This window comes from Pseudonaja textilis, chromosome Z (assembly GCF_049901715.1).
Source record: "Pseudonaja textilis isolate UNSWEBS1 chromosome Z, rPseTex1.2, whole genome shotgun sequence".
Taxonomy (NCBI): Eukaryota; Metazoa; Chordata; class Lepidosauria; order Squamata; family Elapidae; genus Pseudonaja; species Pseudonaja textilis.
Genome location: NC_142008.1, coordinates 125,747,739 through 125,771,978, shown reverse-complemented (window position 1 = coordinate 125,771,978; position 24,240 = coordinate 125,747,739). Strand labels below are relative to the sequence as shown.

At 49.7% G+C, this 24,240-nt stretch overlaps 2 protein-coding genes across 2 annotated transcripts in view; one reads left to right on the top strand and one right to left on the bottom strand.

The window, feature by feature from the left end:
• Positions 1 to 3,982, top strand: part of SLC2A4 (solute carrier family 2 member 4) — a 31,175-nt gene extending 27,193 nt beyond the window's left edge. Inside the window, exons 8-11 of the mRNA XM_087916430.1 lie at positions 15 to 119; positions 1,369 to 1,470; positions 2,511 to 2,714; positions 3,564 to 3,982. Of these exons, the coding sequence (XP_087772556.1) occupies positions 15 to 119; positions 1,369 to 1,470; positions 2,511 to 2,714; positions 3,564 to 3,767 (615 nt within the window). The 3' untranslated portion in view covers positions 3,768 to 3,982. The remainder of the gene's footprint in view (positions 1 to 14; positions 120 to 1,368; positions 1,471 to 2,510; positions 2,715 to 3,563) is intronic.
• A 6,192-nt stretch (positions 3,983 to 10,174) lies between these two features.
• YBX2 (Y-box binding protein 2) lies at positions 10,175 to 20,976 on the bottom strand. Its single transcript, XM_087916436.1, is given in 12 exon segments — positions 10,175 to 10,604; positions 11,412 to 11,504; positions 11,865 to 12,047; positions 12,348 to 12,519; positions 13,733 to 13,845; positions 15,111 to 15,461; positions 15,570 to 15,659; positions 17,345 to 17,378; positions 19,274 to 19,337; positions 20,697 to 20,740; positions 20,742 to 20,814; positions 20,817 to 20,976. Coding segments are annotated over 11 exon segments (1,197 nt in total). The 5' UTR covers positions 20,839 to 20,976; the 3' UTR covers positions 10,175 to 10,604; positions 11,412 to 11,453.
• Between the last annotated feature and the right edge of the window lie 3,264 nt (positions 20,977 to 24,240).

The following is a 24,240-nucleotide window of genomic DNA, read 5'->3' as shown; positions in this document are numbered from 1 at the left end:
CCCTTCCTGTTTAGGTCTTCTATTACTCCACCGACATCTTGACCAAAGCTGGCCTGGAGCAGCCCATCTACGCGACCATCGGGACAGGCATCGTTAACACCATCTTCACCATCATTTCGGTAAGAGATCCTGCCTCACCACCAATCCCGTGGGGGTTCCCCAAAAACCCCCACGGGGTCGTGTGCGTGTGTGTCTCCAAACCAGGTAACTTTTTAGATTTGTGGACTTCAAGGCCCAGAATTCCCCAGCAAGCATGGGCTCAGGGTTCAAGAATAAATATGGTTAAACACCCTGATCACATTTTTTTGATAGGATAACTTTTAATAGATGGTGGGTTTGAAGTGAACTTAATATAACTTGACTTCGGCAAAGTGAGGGGGAAAAAGAGAGATGGCAGGGGGATTCCGGGAGTTGAAGTCCACATAACATGAAATGGTCAAGGCCTGAGAAATGTCGGTAAAAGATTCATCCATCCATCCTTTCCTTCCATGCTCCACAAAATTTCGCAATTACCAAGTACTGTACGGATGTTTGCTATCAATCATTTGCTGTAGACATCAAAATAACAGAATAAAAGAATAACAAATTTGGAAGGGACCTTAGAGGTCTTCTAGTCCAACCCCTTGCTCAATTTGCTATAAAAATCAAAAATTGCTATCAGTTGCTATAGACATTGAAATAGCAGAACAAACAAGTAGATTTAGAACCAGAATTATTTTTCTTAGGGATGATTAAAAAGAAATATGGGAAAGATATAAAATATAATAATATTACATATCTTAACTGCTGCTAGAACTGCCTATGCTCAATGTTGGAAACAGAATTCTACACCAACAGATCAACTGATTATTCAAAAAATAATGGCGTGTGCTAAGATGGATAAATTAACCCTGATGTTACAAGAGAAAGAAGAAGTCTCAATATTATAGAATTTGGGAAAAATTGTATGATTGGATTAAATTGGGACAAAGGGATGATGAAAAGAGGTAATGATAAGCATTTTACATATTAAACATTTATATTTGCATGAATTGTATATATTTGTAAATAAGCACAAAATAGAAGTATATGAATGTTGTCACACATTGTTAATGTCATAATATTTATATATTTTGTTCAGTTTTTAAAGATATAAAAAGACTAATAAAGTTTATTTAAAAAAAAAAGAAATAGCAGAATAACTAAGTTAGAAGGGACCTTGGAGGTCTTCTAGTCCAACCCCCTGCTCAATTGGCTATAAAAATCAAAATTTGCTATCAGTCACTTGCTTTAGAAACCGAACAGCTGTTAGGATTGCCCACCTGGCCCTCTCCCTCCCTCAGGTGAGGAGTCTCAGCACCTTTTCCTCACCTTTGTCCTCTCTTCCAGGTGTTCCTGGTCGAGCGGGCAGGAAGGCGGACGCTACACCTGGTGGGCTTACTCGGAATGGGCATCTGTGCCTTATTGATGATGACCTCACTCCTCCTTCTGGTGAGTAGCCGGACTAAGGACGCCGCCCCCGCCCCCTTTTGAGGGCTGGATTTCTCTCCAAAACTGCTCTCCATCCCAATCGGCTGCATCTTGTGGCGGTCAGTTCCACCGTCCCTGAATCTGAAGCAACAGGTGTCTGATTTCCTTTTGTGGGGAGGATAATCCATGGGTTTTCTCCACTCCTGTGAGTCACCAAAAGGGCCCTCCTCATTGTTCGCATCCAAACGCAGATTGTCCTCGACTTACGACTGTAACCGAGCCCTGAATTTTTGGTTGCTGAGCAAAACAGGCAGTCCCTCTTTCTTCATCACCCCTCCAGGGTGGTTCCGGTCCTGTTTGAGATGCTCCAACAAGTAGAGCTCGGATCGGAGCAACGCACAATCACGGACTCCGATCTGATTTCGACAGAAGTGCCACCGGAAGTCCTTCATCCCTTTTCTTAACCAAATCGCTGCAGTTGTTAATTTAGCGGCATGCTCCTTAAGTGAATCATTAACCGATACAGATGGTTATTGACTTAGGAGCACCATAATGGAGCCCAAAATTTCGTGTTCTTAAGTGAGGCAGTTATTCAGTGAGTTTTGCTCCATTTTATGACCTTTCTTGCTTTAGTCGTTAAATGAATCACTGTCATTGTTAAGCCAGTCATTAAGCAAATGGCTTCCCCATGGACTTGGCTTGTCAGAAGGTCGCAAAAGGGGCATCTCCTGACTCCTGGGGCGCTGCGGCTGTCATAAATACAAGTCACTTGCCAAGTGGCTGTATTTTGATTGCAAGACCCTGTGGAGGCTGAGACCGCCATAAATACGAGACACCTGCCGAGCGTCTGAATTTTGATTGCGAGGCCGCGCGTAGGCTGCTGCAACGGTCCTAAGCGTGAAAAAGCGGCCATAACTCACTTGGTTCAGTGCCGTGGTAACTCTGTAACGGTCACTAAATGACGCATGGTAAGTTGAGGACTCTCTGAATGTGTCGCGTTGCATGTCCGGGACTTTTGCCAGCCGGGGAAAAATCCTCTGAAGAAATATCTCCCTCCACAGAAAAGTGTGGCCTGGATGGGCTACCTGAGCATGGTGGCCATTTTCGCCTTTGTGGCCTTCTTTGAGATCGGGCCGGGCCCTATCCCGTGGTTCATCGTGGCGGAGCTCTTCAGCCAGGGTCCTCGGCCAGCCGCCATGGCCGTGGCCGGCTTTGCCAACTGGACTAGCAACTTCATCATCGGCATGAGTTTCCCGGCCATCCAGGTGAGCGTGAGAACCTTTTAACAGATTAACAGAGCAGGAAGGGACCTTAGAGGTCATCTAGTCCAAGCCCACCCGCTGCCAGCCCAAGCGGGAGACGCTGCCTACAGTATTTCTGACGGATGGCTTGTCCAATATCTTATTGAAATCCTCCAGGGATGAAGCTCCCGCAATTTCTGAATAACAGAATAATAACCGAGTTGGAAGGGATCCTTGGAGGTTATCTAGTCCAACCCCCCCCAAAGCTGGAGACCCTACACCATTTCTGACAGAGGACAGTCCAGTCTCTTCTTGAAACCCTCCAGGGATGAAGCTCCCACCATTTCTGAATAACAGAATAATAACCGAGTCGGAAGGGATCCTTGGAGGTCATCTATTCCACCACCCCCCCAAAAGCTGGAGACCCTACACCATTTCTGACAGAGGACGGTCCAGTCTCTTATTGAAACCCTCCAGGGATGAAGCTCCCACCATTTCTGAATAACAGAATCATAACAGATTAACAGAGTCGGAAGGGACCTTGTAGGTCATCTAGTCCAGCCCTCCTCCAGGGATAAGGGTGGTGGGAAAGGCGTATTTTTAATCCCTGCACTTCGGTGTCGATCGACGGCCCTTCGAGATGTTTTTAGCCATCGGCCGCCGATAACCGGAACGGCACAGCACGAAAGGGAGGAGGAAAAATGGACGCCTTGCAAATCAACTTAATGGTGGTTGTTACTTGCTGAGTGCAGCCAGTCCTTGCAGGAACTGGGGATGTCTAGTGGGAAGGGGGGTAATATGATAGGAGGAGGGTTGGACTAGAAGATCTCTAAACTCCCTTTCACCTCTTGTTTTCCTGGTATTCCCTTGCAGGAGGCGATCGGCCCTTACGTCTTCCTCATCTTCGCCATCCTCCTCTTCATCTTCTCCGCCTTCACCTACCTCAAGGTGCCGGAGACACGGGGACGCACCTTCGATGACATCGCTGCCACATTCCGACGCACCCCGTCGTTGTTGGATCGCGAGATCAAGCCTTACACGGAGCTCGACGAACTGAGTCCGGACGGCCACGAATGAATCGGGGCAGAGGGCAGGGAAAGGAATGGCGGGGAGGGAAAGGAGGCCACAAGGAGTAGAATCGGGGACACCGGCAAAGAAAACAAGGTTTGTCTCTAGCACTTTAGGGCCACGAGGCCTGGCCGGAAGGTCTCGGGGTCTCGGCCAAACATGTTTCTTTGGTCTGGTTTGCATTTACTTTATTTTATTTTTCTTAAAATATTTTTAAGGGAAAAGCAATTTAAAGAGGATGATTTTTTTTAATCAGGCGGTTCGGGAGGGCAGGCACCACGCTCACTTTGCTGTAAATTAGGCTTTGGGGTGGAAAGATACCCTCTGGGTAGCCCTATTTGGTCTAGATTTCCCCACCCCACCCCAGCTTCCCAGAGCACTTTCGGAAGCACAAACCAATCAGAGAAACTGGCTGCCAATTAACCCTCTTCTGAAGTCTTTTCCTCATTTCGTACTTGATTCGGCTTGCGCTAATGTTAAGTCCTGAGCGCATAGCGCACAAGAGTGCCCCAGAGCATGGGCAGAGTTCCTGGCCACTCTCTCAGGAGGTTCCTTCCTCTTTCATGTGCTTCAGGATATGCCTTTTCCAGTAAATTTGGGACACCTTCTAGACCGGGGCTATCCAAACATGGCTACTTTAAGACCTCTGGACTTCAACTCCCAGAATTCCCCAGCCATTTCTTCCTTTTCCCCCTTTGCTGAAGTCAAGATATATCACGTCTACTTCAGTCCCACTATCTATTAAGAAAACTTACCCAATCAAACAAATAAAATAAAAGTAGTCTGGCCGTATTTGTTATTGTCGTATACATAACTGAATTCTGGTATTAAAAAAAAAAAAACCTTGCCAGCTGGGGAATTCTGGGAATTGAAGTCCACAAATCTTAAAGTGCCCGAGGTCTAGATTTCAAACCCTGAATGTGTGATGAATGCTGGGTCCAAACAAGACGATGTTGACCAGAGAGGTGGAAGAGTGACAGCCTGGGAAACACCTCTCCTCCTTCACTGGCCCTCCATGGTGGACCTTTGGACCACTAAGGCCACCTCAAGAGGAAGGACTACAAGTTCCATACTCAGGCCTGCGAGAGGCAGAAGGAGGGATGCTGCTTTCTATGGACTAGTGCTTCCCAGCCACTGTCACTTTAAGAAGGGTGGACTTCAACTCCCAGAATGCCCCAGCCAGTATTTGTGGGCTTCAAAGGACTCCCAAAATCCCCCAGCTAGCATTTGTGGCCCTAAAACGACTCCCAGAATCCCCCAGTTAGCATTTGTGGGCCTCAAAGGACTCCCAGAATCCCCCAGTCAGCATTTGTGGGCCTCAAAGAAATCCCAGAATCTCCCAGTCAGCATTTCTGGGCCTCAAAGGACTCCCAGAATCCCTCAGTCAGCATTTGTGGGCCTAAAAGGACTCCCAGAATTCCTCAGCCAGCATCTGTGGGCCTCAAAGAAATCCCAGAATCCTCAGTCAGCATTTGTGGGCCTCAAAGGACTCCCAGAATCCCTCAGTCAGCATTTGTGGGCCTAAAAGGACTCCCAGAATTCCTCAGCCAGCATTTGTGGGCCTCAAAGGAATCCCAGAATCCCCAGCCAGCATTTGTGGGCCTCAAAGGACTCCCAGAATCCCTCAGTCAGCATTTGTGGGCCTAAAAGGACTCCCAGAATTCCTCAGCCAGCATCTGTGGGCCTCAAAGAAATCCCAGAATCCCTCAGTCAGCATTTGTGGGCCTCAAAGGACTCCCAGAATCCTCAGTCAGCATTTGTGGGCCTAAAAGGACTCCCAGAATTCCTCAGCCAGCATTTGTGGGCCTCAAAGGAATCCCAGAATCCCCCAGCCAGCATTTGTGGGCCTCAAAGAAATCCCAGAATCCCTCAGTCAGCATTTGTGGGCCTCAAAGGACTCCCAGAATCCCTCAGTCAGCATTTGTGGGCCTAAAGGACTCCCAGAATTCCTCAGCCAGCATCTGTGGGCCTCAAAGGAATCCCAGAATCCCCAGCCAGCATTTGTGGGCCTCAAAGAAATCCCAGAATCCCCAGTCAGCATTTGTGGCCCTAAAAGGACTCCCAGAATTCCCAGTCAGCATTTGTGGGTCTCAAATCCCCCAGCCAGCATTTGTGGCCCTAAAAGGACTCCCAGAATCCCCAGCCAGCATTTGTGGGCCTCAAAGGACTCCCAGAATCCCCCAGTCAGCATTTGTGGGCCTCAAAGGACTCCCAGAATCCCCCAGCCAGCATTTGTGGGCCTCAAAGGACTCCCAGAATCCCCAGCCAGCATTTGTGGGCCTCAAAGGACTCCCAGAATCCCCCAGCCAGCATTTGTGGGCCTCAAAGGACTCCCAGAATCCCCCAGCCAGCATTTGTGGGTCTAAAAGGACTTCCAGAATTCCCCCAGCGAGTCCGGGGTCTGAGTGTGAGAGATGCTGCTTCCCCGGATTGCTGATTTGTCCTCTTGCAAGGAAAACCTCACACCAAAAACAGCCTTCTGCCTCTCTTGGGTCCCCATGATTACGAGGCCACTGCACCCCATTCCCACCCCCAAACCACCATAGGTTGCTTGCCCTGAGATTAAAAACGGAATGGGGACAAAACTAACCGGAGCCGGTGTTTTTCTGAGCTTGAGAACGGTTAGGGATTCAAATAAAAGCCTCTCCCTTTCAAATGGCAAAAAAAAGAGGATATTGCAAAGGAATTATTTTGCTGAGCACGTTTGCCTACCGGTAAAGGAGAATATTGGTAGCGCAGGGTTGAATGGAGGGCGTCCTTGGGGGTCTCTGGGCTTCGGAGTTTCCTTGCAGACCTCTCATGACCCACCTAGGGAACGTTCGCCATCAGTGCTAGAAGGGAGTTAGGTCTAGGAAGAGGAAGAGGAGGAGGAGGAAAAGGAGGAAGAGGAGGAAGACGATGGGGTCCTTGGTGCTCTCTGAGCTGAGTTGTTTTCCTGCAGACGTTTCATGACCCATCTAGGGAACATCATCAGGGCTAGAAGAGTGTTAGGAGGAGGAGGAGGAGGAGGAAAAGACTGTGAGGTCTTTGGCATTCTCTGAGCTTAGTAGTTTCCTTGCAGATGTTTCACATGACCCAAATAGGGAACGTCATCAGAGCTAGAAGGGAGAGGGGTTTACAGGGAGAAGGAAAAGGAGAATAGAATAGAAAATAGGAGCTGGAAGGGGCCTTGGAGGTCTTCTAGTCCAGCCTCCTGCTCAAGCAGGAGAACCTATACCATCTCAGTCGTTTTATCATCAGTGCTAGTAAGGAACAGGGTTTGCTGAAGTCTGGGCTGGTTTGAACCTGGTTTAATTCTTCTCTGCATCCCCCAGTTCAAGAACTTCCCAGCTTTTTAAAAAGGCGGCGCCGTTAATTCCTAGGAGTTAATTTTCACGCAGAGATCTGTGGTTGTTTCACGCTTTTTTCAATTGCCTTAGGTGTGAACTCTCTCTTTAACTCCTCCACACATTTTTTTTCCACCCCTGCAATTTTTCAAACCTTTTTTTTTTTTGCATCCACAAAGAGTGTTTAGAATTGGGTTGTTTTTTTGTTTTATTTATTTATTTAAACTATTTCCCCTACCAAAGCAGGGAACTTTTAAAACAGAAGCTGACAAGACTGTGGGGAAATTTGACAACTTGGGCGGGAAAGCCAGAACGGAGAGTGAAAAGATGTGAGACTATAAAAAAAAATTTCTCCTCCAACTGTGTATAATGGCACAAAGGGTTGTGTTTGGGGCTTTGGGTCATGAGAGAATATGTCTTAACGCAGAGGGGTTTTTTTTTGTGTGTGCGCGTGTGCGTGCGTGTGCATGTTTCATTTTGTATTTCTAGAAAAAAGAAAAACCGTGCTATTTGTATATAAAGAATAGATGGCTACACTGTGGGGGTTTCCTTCCTTGGCACGACGCTTGGATGGCTCAGGGATTTTAATCACAATTAACGCAAACCAGGAGAATATTTTCTGCCTGATGCGTCGGTCCGTGCAAAGGAGTTTATTCTTGAAGTCTTCGCAGCAATTCTGCACTTCCTTGAGCTGATAATTCACACAGATTCCCCTTTGGAGAAACTTCCGACCCCGTCTCACATGGGAGAAGGTGGCTTTTGAATTCAAATCCCCGTGTGCATTTTCCCAGATCAGGGAAGGAGGGGAGAGAGAGAGAGAGGGAGGGAGGGAGAGACAGAGAGACAGAAAGAGACAGTGAGAAATAGAGAGAGAGAAAGAGAAAAAGAGAGAGAAAAGGAAAAAGAGAGAGAAAAAGAAAAAGAGGGAAAAAGAGAAAGAGGGAAAAAGAAAAAGAGAAAGAGGGAGGGGGGAAAGAAAGAGAAAGAGAGAGAGAGAGAGAAAGAGGGAAAGAGAAAAAGAAAGAGAGAGGGGGGAAAGAGAGGAAAGAGAAAGAGAGAAAGAGGGAAAGAGAAAGAGAGAAAGAGAGAAAAGAGAGAGAGGGAAAGAGAGAAAGAGAAAAGAGAGGGAAAGAGAAAGAGACAGAAAAAGAGAGAAAGAGAGAGGTACAAACATATTTCTGGTATTTGTATATATTTTTATTTATTTGTCTGGTATTTTTAGGCAAAGCAGCTGAATCAACCCCTCCAGACAGCAGCATTTTAGAGCAGAGGTCTCCAAACTTGGCAACTTTTTAAGACTTGTGGACTTCAACTCCCAGAATCCCTCAGCCAAATTCTAACCCGATTTAGAGGGTTGCCCAAATTTGGCTGTTGGGACGTGAATCTCTCTCGCAGCCTAATCTTCTTCCTCCCGGGCCGAGGGCTAAGACTTTCTGCCCCACCCTGGGGATGTATGATTGAAAGGGACCCGGGAGGTCTTTTAGTCCAACCCCCACTGCCCAAGCAGGAGTACCCTACACCAGGGGTCTCCAAACTTGGCCTGTTTAAGACTTGTGGACTTCTAACTCCCAGAATTCCTCCTCCAGTCATGTTAGCTCAGGAACTCTGGGAAGTCCACGAGTCTTAAACAGGCCAAGTTTGGAGACCCCTGCCCTACACCATGGTGGTCCAGTCTCTTCTTGAAAGCCTCCAGGGATGAAGCTCCCACAACTTCCAAAGGCAACTTCTGTTCCATTGAGTATAGAATACAAGAGGTGGAAGGGACCTTGTAGGTCATCTAGTCCAACCCCTCCCCACCTCAAATATTGGAAGGCTGCTCTCCTGTCTCCCCTGGCCCTTCTCTTCACTAAAATAGACACCCCCAGTTCCTGCAACCGTTCATTGTATGTTTTAGCCTCCAGTCCCCTCATCATCCTGGTTGCTCTTCTCTGTACTTATTCTAGAGTCTCAACATCTAATTTTGTGTTGTGGTGCAGGAGCTATGGGTAGGAACTACCTGTCTTGACATTTTGGGGGGTGGGGGTGGCGGGAACAGTCCCACCCAGGTGCACAGCCTCTCCTGGGCATCCCTGCGCCTTGGAGAAGACTCAACCACTACCTGTGTCAACATGGCATTTCCTGGGACCGTAAGGTGCTCCAACTCATGGGTGCTGGAAAAGCAACCAACTTCAGAAAAACAGGGGAGTGTGAGAATATAATAAAATGGGTAGAGATAGATATCTAGGTGTATAAGGTAAATTTTCACATGCAACAGGGAGGCTCAACCCTTGAGGCCAGCCAGGGCTGCTGCAGGCCACCCACAACCAGCAGCATCTTTAAAAAAGGACCCTGAAGGACATCTAGTCCAACTCCCCCTATTATTACACCATACCCAACAAATGACTGTCAGGTCTTTTTTATTTAAAAAAAACAAAACTTCCAGGGATGGAGCAGCCATGACTTCAAGTTGTTGGCAAGCCATTCCACCAGTTAAAATTGTTCTAGCTGTCAGGGCTCAGGAAAAGTGGGAGCCAGGCTCGTAACCATTTGGCAGGCCGATCACTAGGAGATTGTGAGTTCTAATCCCGGCTTAGGCATGGCATAGATAAATTGATTAATGTACGGATTGAATGGATAGATAGATAAATAGATGAAAGGTAGATAGGCAGGTAGATATAAACATGGATATATGAGAGGGGGGAGAGGGAGATAAATGATAATTAGATGAAAGGTAGATATAAAGATAGATAGATGGATAGAGAGGTGGGGGGAGAGGGATAGATAGATATTTATTGGGGGCCAATCCTGAAATTCCCAAAGTGGTTGGCTTCCCTTCCCAGACACAGAGAAAGTGACTCACCCAAGCTCTGATCTTATGTGTGTGTTGGGGGGCAGGACTTGAACTCCTCCCAGTTTCTAACCCCGGTGCTTTAACCACTACACCCCACACCGTTTCCCCCCCTCCCTGGTTTAATTTGGAGCAGTCCACCCCGTGCTCCCCCCCTCTAGGAAGTTTTCTGACAGCTTTTTAGAGACAAGGATGGCGACGAAAAACCCAAATACCCTTGAATTTGTCGACGGGAAGAAAAAACAACAGGTGAGACAACGCAATCTCTGTGCAAATTTTTTTCTCTTTTTACTGACGCCCAAACTGCACACAATGGTTCATACACACAGGGTGGTTCTTCAAACAATGGGGGTGGGGAGGTGGGGGGGAAGGAAAAAAAATTAACTCAAGATTCAACAGCCAGTTTTCCATTTTTTTTTCTGCTTTAAACTGGCAAAGCTGTGGAAAGAGGCAGACAAAGCAACCCCTTCTGAAGTTTTCTCTCTCTCTCTTTTTTTTAAGCAGTTTTCCTTTCTTTCTGGTCAAGTTGTTCCACCGCCACCCCCGGTCAAGTTTATTCTTCTTTTTTTCTTTCTTTCTTCTTTTTTTAAACATTTTAGAACTTCAACAGCAGCAAAGAGGGTTATTGGTGAAGTTTGGGGTCTTTTCAAGTGCAGGATGAGGTAACTTGGGTTGGAGGCACATTCTGGATACCTGCAGCGGACGGAAAAGCAAACCGGACAATGGACTTGGGTTTAAGGAAACCCTGAAATATTGAGGCGGGGTGAGGCATTGCAAAGTTAAAATCTGGACACCGATAAAAGAGACTCTTTGCTAAGCGCTGAATTGTGGCCTCCTGGGGCTGTTTTCTTGTAGCACTAATGATGTTACCTAGTTCGGGTAGTGAAACGTCTCCAAGAAAAGTAGAGTCCTGCTCAGGGAGCACCAGAAACAGTGTTGGGTCTCCTGCTTGGGTGAGGGGGGGAGTGGACTAGATGACCTACAAGGTCCCTTCCAATTTGGTTAATCTATAAGTGCATTGAGGACCCCTCCCCCCTTAAATCTGAATTTTTCAGCAGGAGAAGCAAGACCTCCCCTTGGCTAAAATAAAATAAAAATAAAAAATTTGCAGGCTAGGAAATACAACTTCTTAGCAAGCTTCCCAAGAGCTCCTATGAGTTTGCAGGCAGTTGGGGGCGTAGTTGAGAAAAAGCCAATTATTTTTTAAAAAGAAAAACAAATCTTGGTGCATTTGAGAGATACCTAGCCAAGGAAGCACTTAGTAGAAGAGGGAGAAACTCTGCGAATTTCCATTTGCAAATTTAAGGAGTTCAATATAATCTGGCAGCTTTCAACACCCCCATCCTCTCCCCACAATTAATCATAATTTTAAAGTAAAAAAATTAAAAGTCAGGTGGGGTGGGTTGTCTAAGGTTAAATGCAAACACTTGGAGGGGCGATATATGGTTAGGCCGCTCGCAAAATTCAGTCCCTCTTGAAAACGAACCCAAAAAGACTTACCAAATCGCAGCTCTTGGCATCCCCTCGGTGTGTGCAGGCTTTTCATGCCAGTAAAGCAGAGGCAAGCTCTCCCCCAGGCTCGGGTGTTGGAATCTGGGATTTTTTTATTTTAAAAAAAGGAAGGAAAACAGGTGTTAGGGTGTCCTGTTTGGGCGGGGTGGGTGAGGGTTGGACTAGATGACCTGCAAGGTCCCTTCCAGCTCTATCCTGATGCACTGCTACTTGCAGAATGTGGATCAAGAGTGACCCCTGGTGGCGGCGTAAAGGCATTGCGGGGCCCTTTGCAGCTAAGGCATAGAATTTGAACAAGAGTTGGAAGGGACGATCCTGGAGGTCATCTAGTCCAACCCCCTGCTCGAGCAGGAGAGTCTACGGAGAAGATGGGGGAGTATTAGCCAGGGGTCCAAGGCCCTCCCCACATCCACCACCACCCCCCCATCCCCGCTTGCTTACATCCACAAGCTCTTGCTGGATTTCCGGCAGTGGCTGGGTGAGGCTTTCCTGGGTTGGAGAACCAGACTTGCTGGCTTCTACCACAGACTCTTGAGTCATCATCACAGGAGTGCTGGCAGCTGGGGTGTCCCCCCCAGCAGCTGCGGAGCTGGGGGTCGGCTGCTCCTTAGTATTGGTGGTTGCCTAGGGCAGAAAAGAGGCGACCGGGGTCAGGTTTCATGGGAAGGGGACTGATACAATCCGGTCAGCAGAAACCTGTACGGAACACGATCCGGTCAGTTTCCGGCAACCTCTACAAAGCCAGGAAGAATTCCCTCTCCCCACACCATATCCCTCTTTCCTTGAAAATTGACCCCAGGATGTTTCTCCAGAACTACTCCAAATTTCCGTTACCGGTTTTCTCCGGAACTGGACTGAACTGGCTGAATTTCCACCTCTTCTGCCCCTGCACCCAACCCGCCCCCAATTTCCCTCGCCCTTCACCTCAGTCGCCGTCTGGCGAGCTGCTGTCTGCTGGCGCCGGCGCTGGAAGTAAGGCCGGTTGCGCTGCCTCTGAGGCTCGGGACGGATGCCGTCGGCCGGCGCCTGGGCCGCTTTCGTCTCGCCGTCTCCTCCCTCCGTGGTGGGCTGCTGTGGAGGACGGGGGCGAAAAGGTCTGGGGGAGACAATGGAGGGGTTGAGGTGGGTGAGTGTGAATCAACTCTCAGCCTTCTTCCCCCTTGGTGGGGGGAGGAAGAGACCATTCCCCAAAGAACTGGGAGCAGAATCTGTTCTGAGCTGGAAAGGGACACCTTGGAGGTCTTCTAGTCCAGCCCACCCTGCTCAAGCACACCATTTCAGCCAAGTCTCTTCTTAAAAAAAACCTCCGGGGGTGGCGCACCCACAACTTCTGGTGGCAAGGAGTTCCCCTGGTTAATTGTCCTCCCTGTTAATTCAAGGTCGCTTCTCCAGTTTTGTTGAGCCCCTCCAGGAATTGCCATTCAGAGTTCAACCATCTTGAATTTAAATAGAATCAGAAAATTCTTTATTGGCCAAGTGTGGTTAAGCTACGCAAGGAATTTGTCTCTGGCGCATAAGCTCTCGTTGTCCCCATAAGCAACAAGCGAAAAAAAACAGGATCACAGTCATGAAATACGATCATCATCTACCATAAGTTACCACACCAAATGTAATACTAAATGAAGATACGGCAGCTGGAGACAGGCAAGAAAGCACTGTGGTTTGCAAACAATAAATAAATAAAAAATAAAGGGTGCCGGGTATCATCTAAATGTTTAGCGGTGTTACCCATCCTGGGCACCTTGAAAATGGGCGGAGTCCAACTCCCAGAACTCCCCGGCCACCCAAAAGTTTACCAAAATTCAACACAAAACTTCGCAAAGTGAAAAAAACAAACAAACCCTTGGTAAGCTGCATGACTAAAAAGGTTAAATGTGGGCTTAGACGGCATGACAATTAAATGGAGGAAGAGATACGCTGGGTGGAGGGATTCTGGGAGTTGAAGTCCACCCATGGGGAGTTGCAACACCAAATTACTCACTTATGGTAGTTATTCTGCTCAAAGTCGCTTCGGCATTCTGGTTTAGCTCCCTTCTTTGCACAAACCAACATTGGTCAGGCTTCCCCAGGACTGGGAATCCTGGCTTGTCCAGTCAACCCAACCTGGATAGCAAGCTAGCCAACTTTTCTTCCTCCTTAAAACCCCGAATGATGGTCTATTGCTGACTATTGCGTATAATTCTGCCCCCCCGCAAATCCCGTGTCGGCAAATGTCTTAACCAGTGTAAAGCTAGCTTGGAACCCTGGTTAGCTTTCTCTGCAGCTCTGTGTGTGTGTGTGTGTGTGTGTGTGTGTGTAGAAAGACTTGCCTGCGGTATCTGGGACGGTATCGAGAGGCCGGGGCTCTCTCGCCCGCCTGGATCTGCTGAGGCTGGTCTCCTTCAGGCTGGGTAGCATCTTTGGGGTCTGTGTTGTCAGAGCCCTGGGAAGGAAGAGCAGGGTCAGAAGGGACCTCAAAGATCATCCGGCCCCACCACCCCCCGCTCAAACATGAGACCCTACACCATTCCACGCAGAATAAATTGGAAGGGACCTCAGAGGTCATCTAGTCCACTCCTGCTTAATTAGGAGGCCCCATACCACTCCACCACAGAGTAAGAACAGAGTCGGAAGGGACCCCCAGAGGTCTTCTAGGCCACCCCCGCACAGGCAGGAGGCCCTACACCATTCCATGCAGAATAATAACGGAAGGGACCCCGGAGGTCTTCTAGCCCAACCCTATCCCAATTCCAGACGGGGCCCGGCTAAGAGCGACGCGTCCGGCCTCTGGCGCTCTGGGTGGAATTCTGGGAGAGAATTCTGCAATTCTCGCCAAAGGGACCCCCCGAGCCCCCCGCCCAAACACCATCCAGAAGGGCCTCCATCCGCAAAGCAGGGAGAGAAAGCCACGAAACGGCAACAGGGACAGGAGAGTCTCTTTTCAGGGGTCCAAACCCCCACCCCACCGCAAAAAGTTTATTCCAAGAACGGCGCAAGGAACCAGCGAACAGCCTTCCCCACCCAGTTCCTCCCCACCCCCAAAAAACCTGCACCCCGAAACCAGGGAAAAAACGCCCGAAGCCAGTTTCACGCCTCTTAACAGTGAGGACAGTTTAATCCGTGCAACTGCTTGCCAACAGAAGCGGCGGCTGCCCCAGAAGAGGCTGGGCAGCCGCTTAGTCTGGAATGGTATACAGCGGGTGGGGTCTCCAACCTTGGGAACTTGAGGACTTCAACTCCCAGAGTTCCTCAGCCAGCTGTGGACTTCAACTCCCAGAGTTCCTCAGCCAGCTTTGCTGGCTGAGGAACTCTGGGAGTTGAAGTCCACAGCTGGCTGAGGAACTCTGGGAGATGAAGTCCACAGCTAACTGAGGAACTCTGGGAGTTGAAGTCCTCAAACTTTCAAGTTCCCAATTTTGAGAGACCCTGGTATGTATGTGTGTATATATCTATATAGTCTCCTGCCTGGGCAGCAGGCGGGACTAGAAGACGCCCCCAAGGCCCCTTTTTCCATCTCCGACTCGGATTATACGGCCTATTTTGTCTCACGTGGGCTTAGGCCCGGCCTCCTCATTGGGAAAGCGGGGCGGGGAGCAACAAGAGAAAGGCCTGAGGGTCTTGCGCGTGGGGGGGTGGCGGGAATGGGGTCACAAGATGGTGGCCGGTCGCGTGCTGCCACACCCACATGCACACCCACGCCGGACTCGCCTCCGCGGTGTGGGCCTGCTGGGGCGGCTGGGCCTGGGCCGGGGCCGGGGCCGGGGCCGGGGCCTGGGCCTGGGCCCGGGGTCCCCTCACGAATCTCCGGCGGAAGAAGAAGGGCGGGGGGCGCCTCCTGCGCGGGCGCTGCTGGACCCCGTCGTCCGCCCTCTCGCCCTCGCTGACCGTCTCGCCGCCCGCCTCGGGCCGGCCGGCGGAGGCGGCGGCGGCGGGGTCGGCGGGCAGCGGGGCCTGGCGGGAACGCGGGATGTACCGGCGGAAGCGACGGCGGTTGGGGGCGTAGCGGCTGCCTTTGACAGGGACCCCGCCGGGCCCGGTGACGTTGGCCGCTTCGGCCCCCTGCGAGGAGGAAAGAAAGAAAAAGAAAAGTCAAGTCAGGTCGCCCGGCCACGAACCATCCCGGCTCTCGGACGGCGGGGCCGGGAAAAGCCGCCGCGCGGGCCTCACCTTCTCGCCTTCCACCACGTCGAACTCCACCGTCTCCCCATCTCCAACACTTCGCAGGAATTTACGAGGATTGTTTCTCTTGATCGCCGTCTAGGGGGGGAAAAAAGCCGAGAGAGGGACAGAAAGAAAGAGAAAGAGAAAGAAAGAGAGAAAAATAGAGCGAGAGAAAGAGAGAAAGAAAAAAGAGAGAGAGAAAAGAGAAATCGAAAAATAGAACAATAAAAAGAGAGAGAGAGAAAGAGAAAGAAATAGAAACAGAGAGAAAAGTACAGAAATAAGAGAAATAGACAGAGACAAAGAGAAATAGAAACAGAGAAATAGAGAGAGAGAAATAGAAAGAGAGAAAAATAGAAAAGAAATAGAGAAATAAGAGAAAGAGAGAGAAATAGAAACAGAGAAATAAAGAGAGAAATAGAAATAGAGAGAAAAGTAGAGCGAGAAATAGAAAGAAAAAAAGAAAAAATAGAGAAATCGAGAAAAACAAACAGAAATAGAAATAGAGAAAGAGAAATAGACACAAAAGAAATAGAAAGAGAAATAGAGAAATAGAGAGAGAGAGAGAAATAGAGTGAGCTCTGGGGCAGAAACTTGGAAGTGGGCACAGGGGCATGGACATCCTTTGGGGTCCAGCTTTCGCAACTGGAGGACTTGTGTGGAGTTACTTTATTTTGTCAAGCAATTATAAGATAACAGGTATAAATATCGACATAGTTATGAATACATGAAATGGATACGAATAAGAAAAATAAAAGAAACCATAGGACAGGGACGGTGGGCACGTTGGTGCGCATTGCACACCCCCTAGAGACCTCTTAGGAAAGGGGTGAGGTCCATAGTAGACAGTCCAAGGTTAAAGTTTTTGGGGTTTGGGAAGAAACCACAGAGTCAGGTAGAGTGTTCCAGACATCTGACCACTGTTATTGCTGAAGTCGTATTTCCTGCCATCGAGTTTGGAGCGATTAACCTTGAGCATGTATCTATTGTTTGCTCTTGTGTTGTTGTGGTTGAAGCTGAAATATTCATTGACAGGACATTGCAATGTATGATTTTACATACTACACTTAGATTGGACCAAAGACGTCGTAGTTCTAGATTTTCTAGGTCAAGAATTTCGAGTCATGGCATAAGGTCTTCTTCAACGAGTAGAGAAGCGGAGAACTCTTCTTGTGAAATATTTCTGGACTTTCTCAACTGTGCTAATATCAGATACGTAATCTGGGTTCCAGACTGATGAGCTGTATTCGAGTATTGGTCTGGCAAATGTTTTGTATGCCCTAGTCAGTAGTGTGATAGTAACAGAAAAAAAAAAGCTACGTAGGATTAGGTTAACAACTCTTAATGCCTTTTTGGCTATGTAATGGGGTACACCAAGTGAATGTGAGCCAAACAATGGATTTTTAATTTTTAAACCTTAGCAACTTTTAAGATCTGTGGGCTTCAACTCCCAGAATTCCCTTTAGCCAGCTATGCTGGTTAGGGAATTCTGGGAGTAGAGGTCCACAAGTGGATTAAAAGTTGCCAAGGTTGTACACCCCAAATCTAAATGGAAATGTTACTGTTTTTCTAAGCCAGGATCAGGTGCTGTTGCTACAGGAAGAAATTCCCAGCCACCCCCCAAAGTTTTAACGCTAACAATTTCTCACAATTTCCACGGAGTTTCCTTGCTGACTCAAACTTACTACAAGGAGCAAAGCGAAGGCTGAAGGGAGCAATAAAGGGGGGGGGGGGAATTTAAATTTAAAAGGAACTTTACTTACACAACGCTCAGTGCTTACCTGGTGCACAAACACATCCTCTTTGGTGTCATTCCTGCAAGGAGGGACCAAGATAAAGGAAAAATAAATATAAACCTTGAAATCTTTAATCCGTCGGGCAAACCACTGCTTGTGCTGAATCAGGGCTAAAATTACAGCGGGGGAAATTGAGAGCTTTAAGGAGGCAGAGCTCCAAATTCTAGTCCAGTTGTGCTCGGCCAAACTCATCAGGAAACTTGGTTTGAGTTGGAAGCCAACATCCAAAAGATGTCAGCTTGACCAGAAACTTATAAAAGCCATTAAAGGAATGAAGGTCACCGATAAACCTGGTTTATCTCTCTTCAAAGGGGATGGGCAGCCAATTAGACTTTGTTCCCCCAATTGATTATAAATTTGCTTTTTTTTTGCTTTTTTTATTTGCAACTTGATGATTCTTGGGCAGGAAGTTTTAAACCTTCAAAGCTGCAAAAAAAGAAAAGAAAAGTCCCTTTATTTCCAGCGGAGTTTTACCAGGCAGGAGTGCCAGGGGCCACCCAAATAAAAGATGCCAGCCGACAGAAAAATATTGGTGGCTCAGGGTTGGGCTTTGGGGTTCTCTGGTGCTCTCTGAGCTCCGTGGTTTTTCTGGCAGGCGTTTCGTGACCCAGCTAGGGAACCTCAGCAGTGCTGGAAGGGACTGTATATAAACAGAGGGCAGACCCCTCTCTTTTCTAGCACTGATGAGGTTACCCGGTTGGGTCACGAAACGCCTGCGAGAAAACCACCCAAACTCAGAGAGTCCTCCCCCTCCCACCGGTGCCCATCTGAAATGCCACGGCCCCGACCCTTGGCATCGCCCCTCCCCTAAGCACGAGAGTGGCCAATGGCGGGAGCACCTGGGTACAAGGACAGACCTCCAGATAAGGCACCCCAGCTATGCCAACTTGGCTCCAGCGAGTTGTTTGCTCAGGCTGCCCTGACAAACATTTGTCTCAATGGAGCCAGCCCAGATTTTTAAAAAGGGGGGAATGATAGCGTGCCACCTGATTTGCCAGGTAATCTTTGGACGCCTGACTTGGTTGCTTTTCTCTTTCTATTTCTCTCTATTTCTCTATATCTCTCTTCCTTTATTTCTCTATTGCTCTCTGTTCCTCTTTTTCTATTACTATCTCTCTCTCTCCCTCTTTCTATTTCTCTCTCTCCGAGAGAAGGAAGTTGGCACAGAACTGCCAAACTATCCAAGGGCTCCGGGCTCCCCAACCAAACCCACCTTTGGGAATTAATTTAGGCTTGGCCACGCCGTGACCTACAATAAGGGGCAGAAATGCCAATGTCCGGGGCAGGGCATCCGGCAGGAACCTTTGCTGCCGGGAGGTGAAAGTTTTTTTTGTTTTTAAACCCTCAACCTGGTTTAATCATGGTTAATTAAGCCAATTGTTTGGCTGTGTTTTAGCTCTGAATCTCGATGAAGGTCGGATGAAGAACCCAACCGGAGATTCCGCCCATTGAAGTTTGTTTTTTTTACATATAATCCAAGATGGGGGATGCAGCCCCATTTTGGATTATAACAACCCCACCCCACCCCCACCCCCACCCAGCCCACCCAATGAGGAAGAGGCCAGTCTGTGTAAAAAAAAAAAAAACACTTCAATGGGCGGAATCTCCCGTTGATTCTTCATCCGACCTTCATCGAGATTCAGAGCTAAAACACGGCCAAACAATTGGCTTAATTAACCATGATTAAACCAGGTTGAGGGTTTTTTTTTTAAAAAACTTTCACCTCCCGGCAGCAAAGGTTCCTGCCGGATTTAAACCCAGCTAACGATGTCCAGTTTTTCCTCCTTTCTCCCTTTCTTTCTTTCTCTCCCTGCTCCCTCCATCTCTTTCTCACACACGCACCCCTTTTCTCTCTCCTCCTAGGAGTTAAAAGGTTTCTGCCCGTGGGGAGCCGCAAAAGCGAAACGGACTCACCTGTTTATAAATCCATAGCCATTGCGGACGTTGAACCACTTCACCGTGCCCTGAACCTGGGTGGCTGGAAGTCAGAGGGGCGGGGGGAGGAAAGTGGGGGAGAGAGAGAGAGTGTGGTGACACTGGCAGAGGGACCTTTCTTGGCCCGTCACCCCCCCCGCAGGAAGAGCTGCTGCTGTTTTGGGAACCGCTTCCCCCTCCCTACCACAAGCCAGCTGCAAACCATCATCCTGGTCAAGGCCGTCAGGAAGGGCTCTGCGTTGACATCCTGGCCTCTTTGAAGCGGGCTGGGGGGTCTGGCTGGCGGGGGAGCTGCTGGCCCAAGCGGGACCACCCCGGACTCACTCACGCCTTGCCCCCCGCAAAACGACACACACACACACAGTCTTCCTCTCCGCCAGCGTACCTTGCAAACCGCAAGCGCTGGCGGGGCGGCCAGAAGGACGCCCCACCCCCACCCGCCTCCCAGTTGGTGAAAGCCTGGGACCCATCATGCGCAGCCCCGAAGTCAGCCAGAGTTCTCCCCTCGAGAAAGCCCACCTCTCCTGCGAGCCCGGGATGGGAACTGTCGTCCCGCGTCGCCCCCGCCCCACCCTCTTGCCCCTCCAGTCGGAAAAAGGACCGGAGAAACCCATCTTCCGCAGCAACAGCAGAAAACCCACCTCCTGCCACTCAGAATGATGTGGTCTGTAGTCCCTCGGCGATGGTCTCTCGCGCCGCCCCGCCCCCGCCCCCGCCCCCAGCCCGGAAAAGCCACCGCGACCCATCACGCTGAGCCGCGGAGTTCCGAAGACAGCGGTGTTTATTGGTTTCCATAAGGCCCACCTCTCCCGCGAGGCTGGGGGTGGGAATTGTAGTCCCGCTCAGTTTCTCCCTCCCCCCAGCCCCTCCGTCGGCCTTCAGTCTGGAAAAGCCCAGCAGCAGCGTCCTCCGGCAGCCAGGAAGCCCACCCGCGACTCTGGATGATGGAACCTGTAGTCGTCCCCCCACACAAGTCGAGAAAGACCCCCCCGGAGAGTCCCAGCCAGAAAAAGCCCACCTCCAGCCCGGGAAAACCCATGTTGTCCAGCCGCAGCGTCTCCGCGACTCTGGATGATGGGATTTGTAGTCCCGCGTCCCCGCCGCCACCCCCTCGTCGGGAAAACCAGAGAAACCCAGCATGGCCATCCGCAGCGCCCCCCGCCGTCAGAAAAGCCAATTTCCCGGGACTTTGGTTGATGGAACTTGTAGTCTCGCCCCCCCGCCCGCCCGCCCGCCCGCCCGCAAAGTTTGGGGGAAAAACCCATCCTGCCCAGCGGCCAGAGCATTCCACCTCCCTGCGACTCCGGATGATGGGACCTGTAGTGCCGCGCCGGCCGCCCACGCGAGGGTCTCTTCTCTTTCCCCACCCCCGGCAACGGCTCCTCCCGCGCCCGCCCCTCACCTAGGACGCGCTTGGCCGCCTGGTTCCGGGCCCCCGCGCCCCCGCGGGCGCCACCGTTTTGCCCCTCCGGCCGCGGGATCCCCCGCGGGCATCTCTCCGTTGCCGGCCGCCACGGCTGCCCGCTCTCCGCTTCGTTCAGCATCCCCGCGCCGCTGCCGCTGCCCGTTGGTGCCGCCAGCTCCGCCGCTTCTCCGGTCGCCGAACTCTCGCCTCGTGTCCGCGGACACACCTCGCTCCTCGCGGCGCCCACGCCCAATCAGCAACCGCCGCTCCGGCCAGTCCCACGCCTCGCCCACGCACGCGTCCTCGCTCCAATCACCTGTGCTCCGCGGCCGCTACCTGGGCTTATTTTATGCCCCCCCGGACACGCCCCCGCGCTCCCATTGGCCCGGCGCGGCCCCAAGCCCAGGTGTGTGTGGGGTGTCTCCCGGCCACGTGGGGTAAACGAGCGGTCCCGCCCTCCTTCCCTGCCTGGCTCTCCAGCTCACCTGTGGCCAGGTGTTCCCGCCCAGCAAGAGCCAGCCGGCGTGGGAGGGTGGAAGGGGTGGGATTTGGGCGCGGGGGTGTGTGTCGCTGCTTGGTGAGGATAGGGGTGGGTGGGTGAGTAGGGGGTTGTGTTTTCTGGCAGACGATTTTCACGATCCGACCAGGGAACATCATCAGTGTTAGAAGGAATGGGATGGGGACTATGGGATCGTTTCATAACCCAACTAGGGGAACAGCATCAATCCCGAATTCTCCTCCTCCTCCTCCTCCTCCGTCATCCTAGAGTTTGTCCCCCCACCCGCGCCTGCAGGATGAGCCGGAACGCCCCTCGGTTCAATCCCGAGCTACGAAGAGTTTCCCTACTAGCATTTGCAATGCTTTCCCTTCGCTTGGCGTGCATTGACGCGCCCTTTCCGCACCGTTGCATCGAATTTAACGTGACTCTGCACGGCTGTTTCCCACGACAGGTTTGCGTGCAAGTGTTTCGGGCGCGATCCTCGTCTCCCCGCGCTGCGCGGATCCGTCCCCGTTTGGGGATTTGGGAGGATGGCGCTGGCCCCCGAAACTTGGGCTGATGTGGAGCATCCCGTGGAAGCGTCTCGAGTGGAACTCCCAATTCTCCGTGGGGTTGGATCCTTTCTTTCTTTCTTTCTTTCTTTCTTTCTTTCTTTCTTTCTTTCTTTCTTTCTTTCTTTCTTTCTTTCTTTCTTTCTTTCTTCCTTCCTTCCTTCCTTCCTTCCTTCCTTCCTTCCTTTCCTTTCCTTTCCTTTCCTTTCCTTTCCTTTCCTTTCCTTTCCTCTCCTCCCTTCCCTTCCCTTTTTATCCTTCTTTATCCTTTCCTTCCTTTCTTCCTTTCCTGCTCTTTCCTTTCCTTCCCTTCCCTCCCTTTCCATTCCTTCCTTCTTTCCCTTCTCCTCCCTCTCTTCCCTATCCTTTCCTTCCTTCCTCCCTCCCTCCCTCCCTCCCTCCCTCCTTCCTTCCTTCCTTCCTTCCTTCTTCCTTCCTCTCTTACAATCCCTTCCTTTCTCCCTTCCCTCCCTCCCTCCCTTCCTTCCTTTCTTCCTTCTTCCTTCCTTCCTTCTTCCTTCCTCTCTTACAATCCCTTCCTTTCTCCCTTCCCTCCCTCCCTTCATATCTTGCTCTCTAGCTGAAGACTAGCTCCTTGCTGCGACTTCTGGCCAACTGACATTTGGGGCCCTGATCCTCAGGGCAGCGTTCATCAGTTCCACTTCCAGTTCCTACTCATTTGATCCTCCCTACCTTAAACTGAGAGCAAATCTTGTGAAAGTCACACCAATATATAATTGCTCGAGAGAAACTTGATAAACACCTCTGTGTTGTGTGTGTGTGTGTGTGTGTGTGTGTGTGTGTGTGTGTTGCGCTCTGGGTTACCCAGGTAGTCCTTGATCTGTGACCTCAATGGAGCCAATGTTTTTGTCGCTAAGCAAGACACATGCTAAGTGAATTTTACCCCATTTGGGGTCTTTTCTCTGCGGTCGAGGGAATCTCTGCCAATGAAAAGCCCCTTTGGGAATCCCTGCTGTTGTTAAGTGAGTGACACAGTCATTAAGTGAATCCAGCTCACCCATGGACTTTGCTTAGAGGAAGGCCTCAAAAGATGATCACGTGACCCCACCGTCATAAAAGTGAATCAGTTGCCAAGGATCTGAATTTCGATGATGTGACCCACATAATCTGCCACGGTCATAAGTGTGAAAAATAGTCATGTCCCGTTTTTTCCCGGTGCTGTCATAACTTTGAAACAGTCACTAAACGAAGAGTTGTAAATCGAGGGCTTCCTATCTTGGAAAATAAACGTCAACGGTCTCTGAGCGAGATGCCTGCCTTAATTCTGAATTCTTTTTTCCCCAGTTTCCTGAAAATACGACCTACGCTAAAAATAAGCCCTAGGTTGAGTTTTTTTACACGTGCACCCAATACAAGCCCTATCCTAGATAGATAGATAGATAGATAGATAGATAGATAGATAGATAGATAGATAGATAGATAGATAGATAGTATAGGTAGATAGATAGATAGATAGATAGATAGATAGATAGATAGATAGATAGATAGATAGATAGATAGATAGATAGATAGATAGATAGATAGATTGATAGATAGATAAAGAGAGAGAGAGAGAGAGAAAGATAGATAGACAGATAGAAAGATAGATAGATAGATAGATAGATAGATAGATAGATAGATAGATAGATAGACAGACAGACAGACAGACAGACAGGCTGACTGACAGGCTGACTGACTTCTTTTCAGGGAAACACAGTAGCTGGCTTAAACTCCCAGAATTCCCGGGGGGGGGAGCTGAGGGATTCTGGGAGTCGAAGTCTCCCCATAGGCTGCTGTAGAAGGAGATCTTGCACTCTGCAATATGGGACATCTGCGGCCCACATCCCCGCCCTTCCTCCTCCATACAATCCGATACAATCGATGAAAGGCCCTTCCTTGAAGTGAGAACTGGGGAGGAAATATAACACATCATATCATGGATAGGGACCTTGGAGGTCTTCTAGTCCAATCCTGCTTAGGCAGAAGAGTAGACCAGGGGCTCTCCAACCTTGGCAACTTTAAGACTGGTGGACTTCAACTCCCAGAATCCCCCATTCAACCATCCCTGTTGTTCTTTTTTCCCTCCTGATCCCTAGAGTGGAGCGATTGCAGAGGAAGGGATGACAAGAGAGGAAGCAGGCAGAGAGAGTGGAAGTCCTAGAGAAGCCGGCTGGGGGAATTCTGGGAGCTGAAGTCCTCCAAGCCTAAAGTTGTTAAGGTTGGAGACCTCTGCCCTAGGCCATTTGAGATAAATATGTAATAGAATAGAGAGAGAGAATAAAAAAATTAAAGATTTCAAACGTATTTCTTGTTTTTTGGTTTGTTTCCCGCCCCGCCTTCCTTTCCCCCCGCAACGGTGCATTGTAATCTCCTTTGGGCTTATTTGGGGGAGGTGAAAGTCCAAGAAACTTGTTTGTCTGGATAACCATTAACCCGAGAGGGTGCGGTGTGTTCTCTGAGTGGCGAAAAAATAAAAAATAAATCAGCCTTG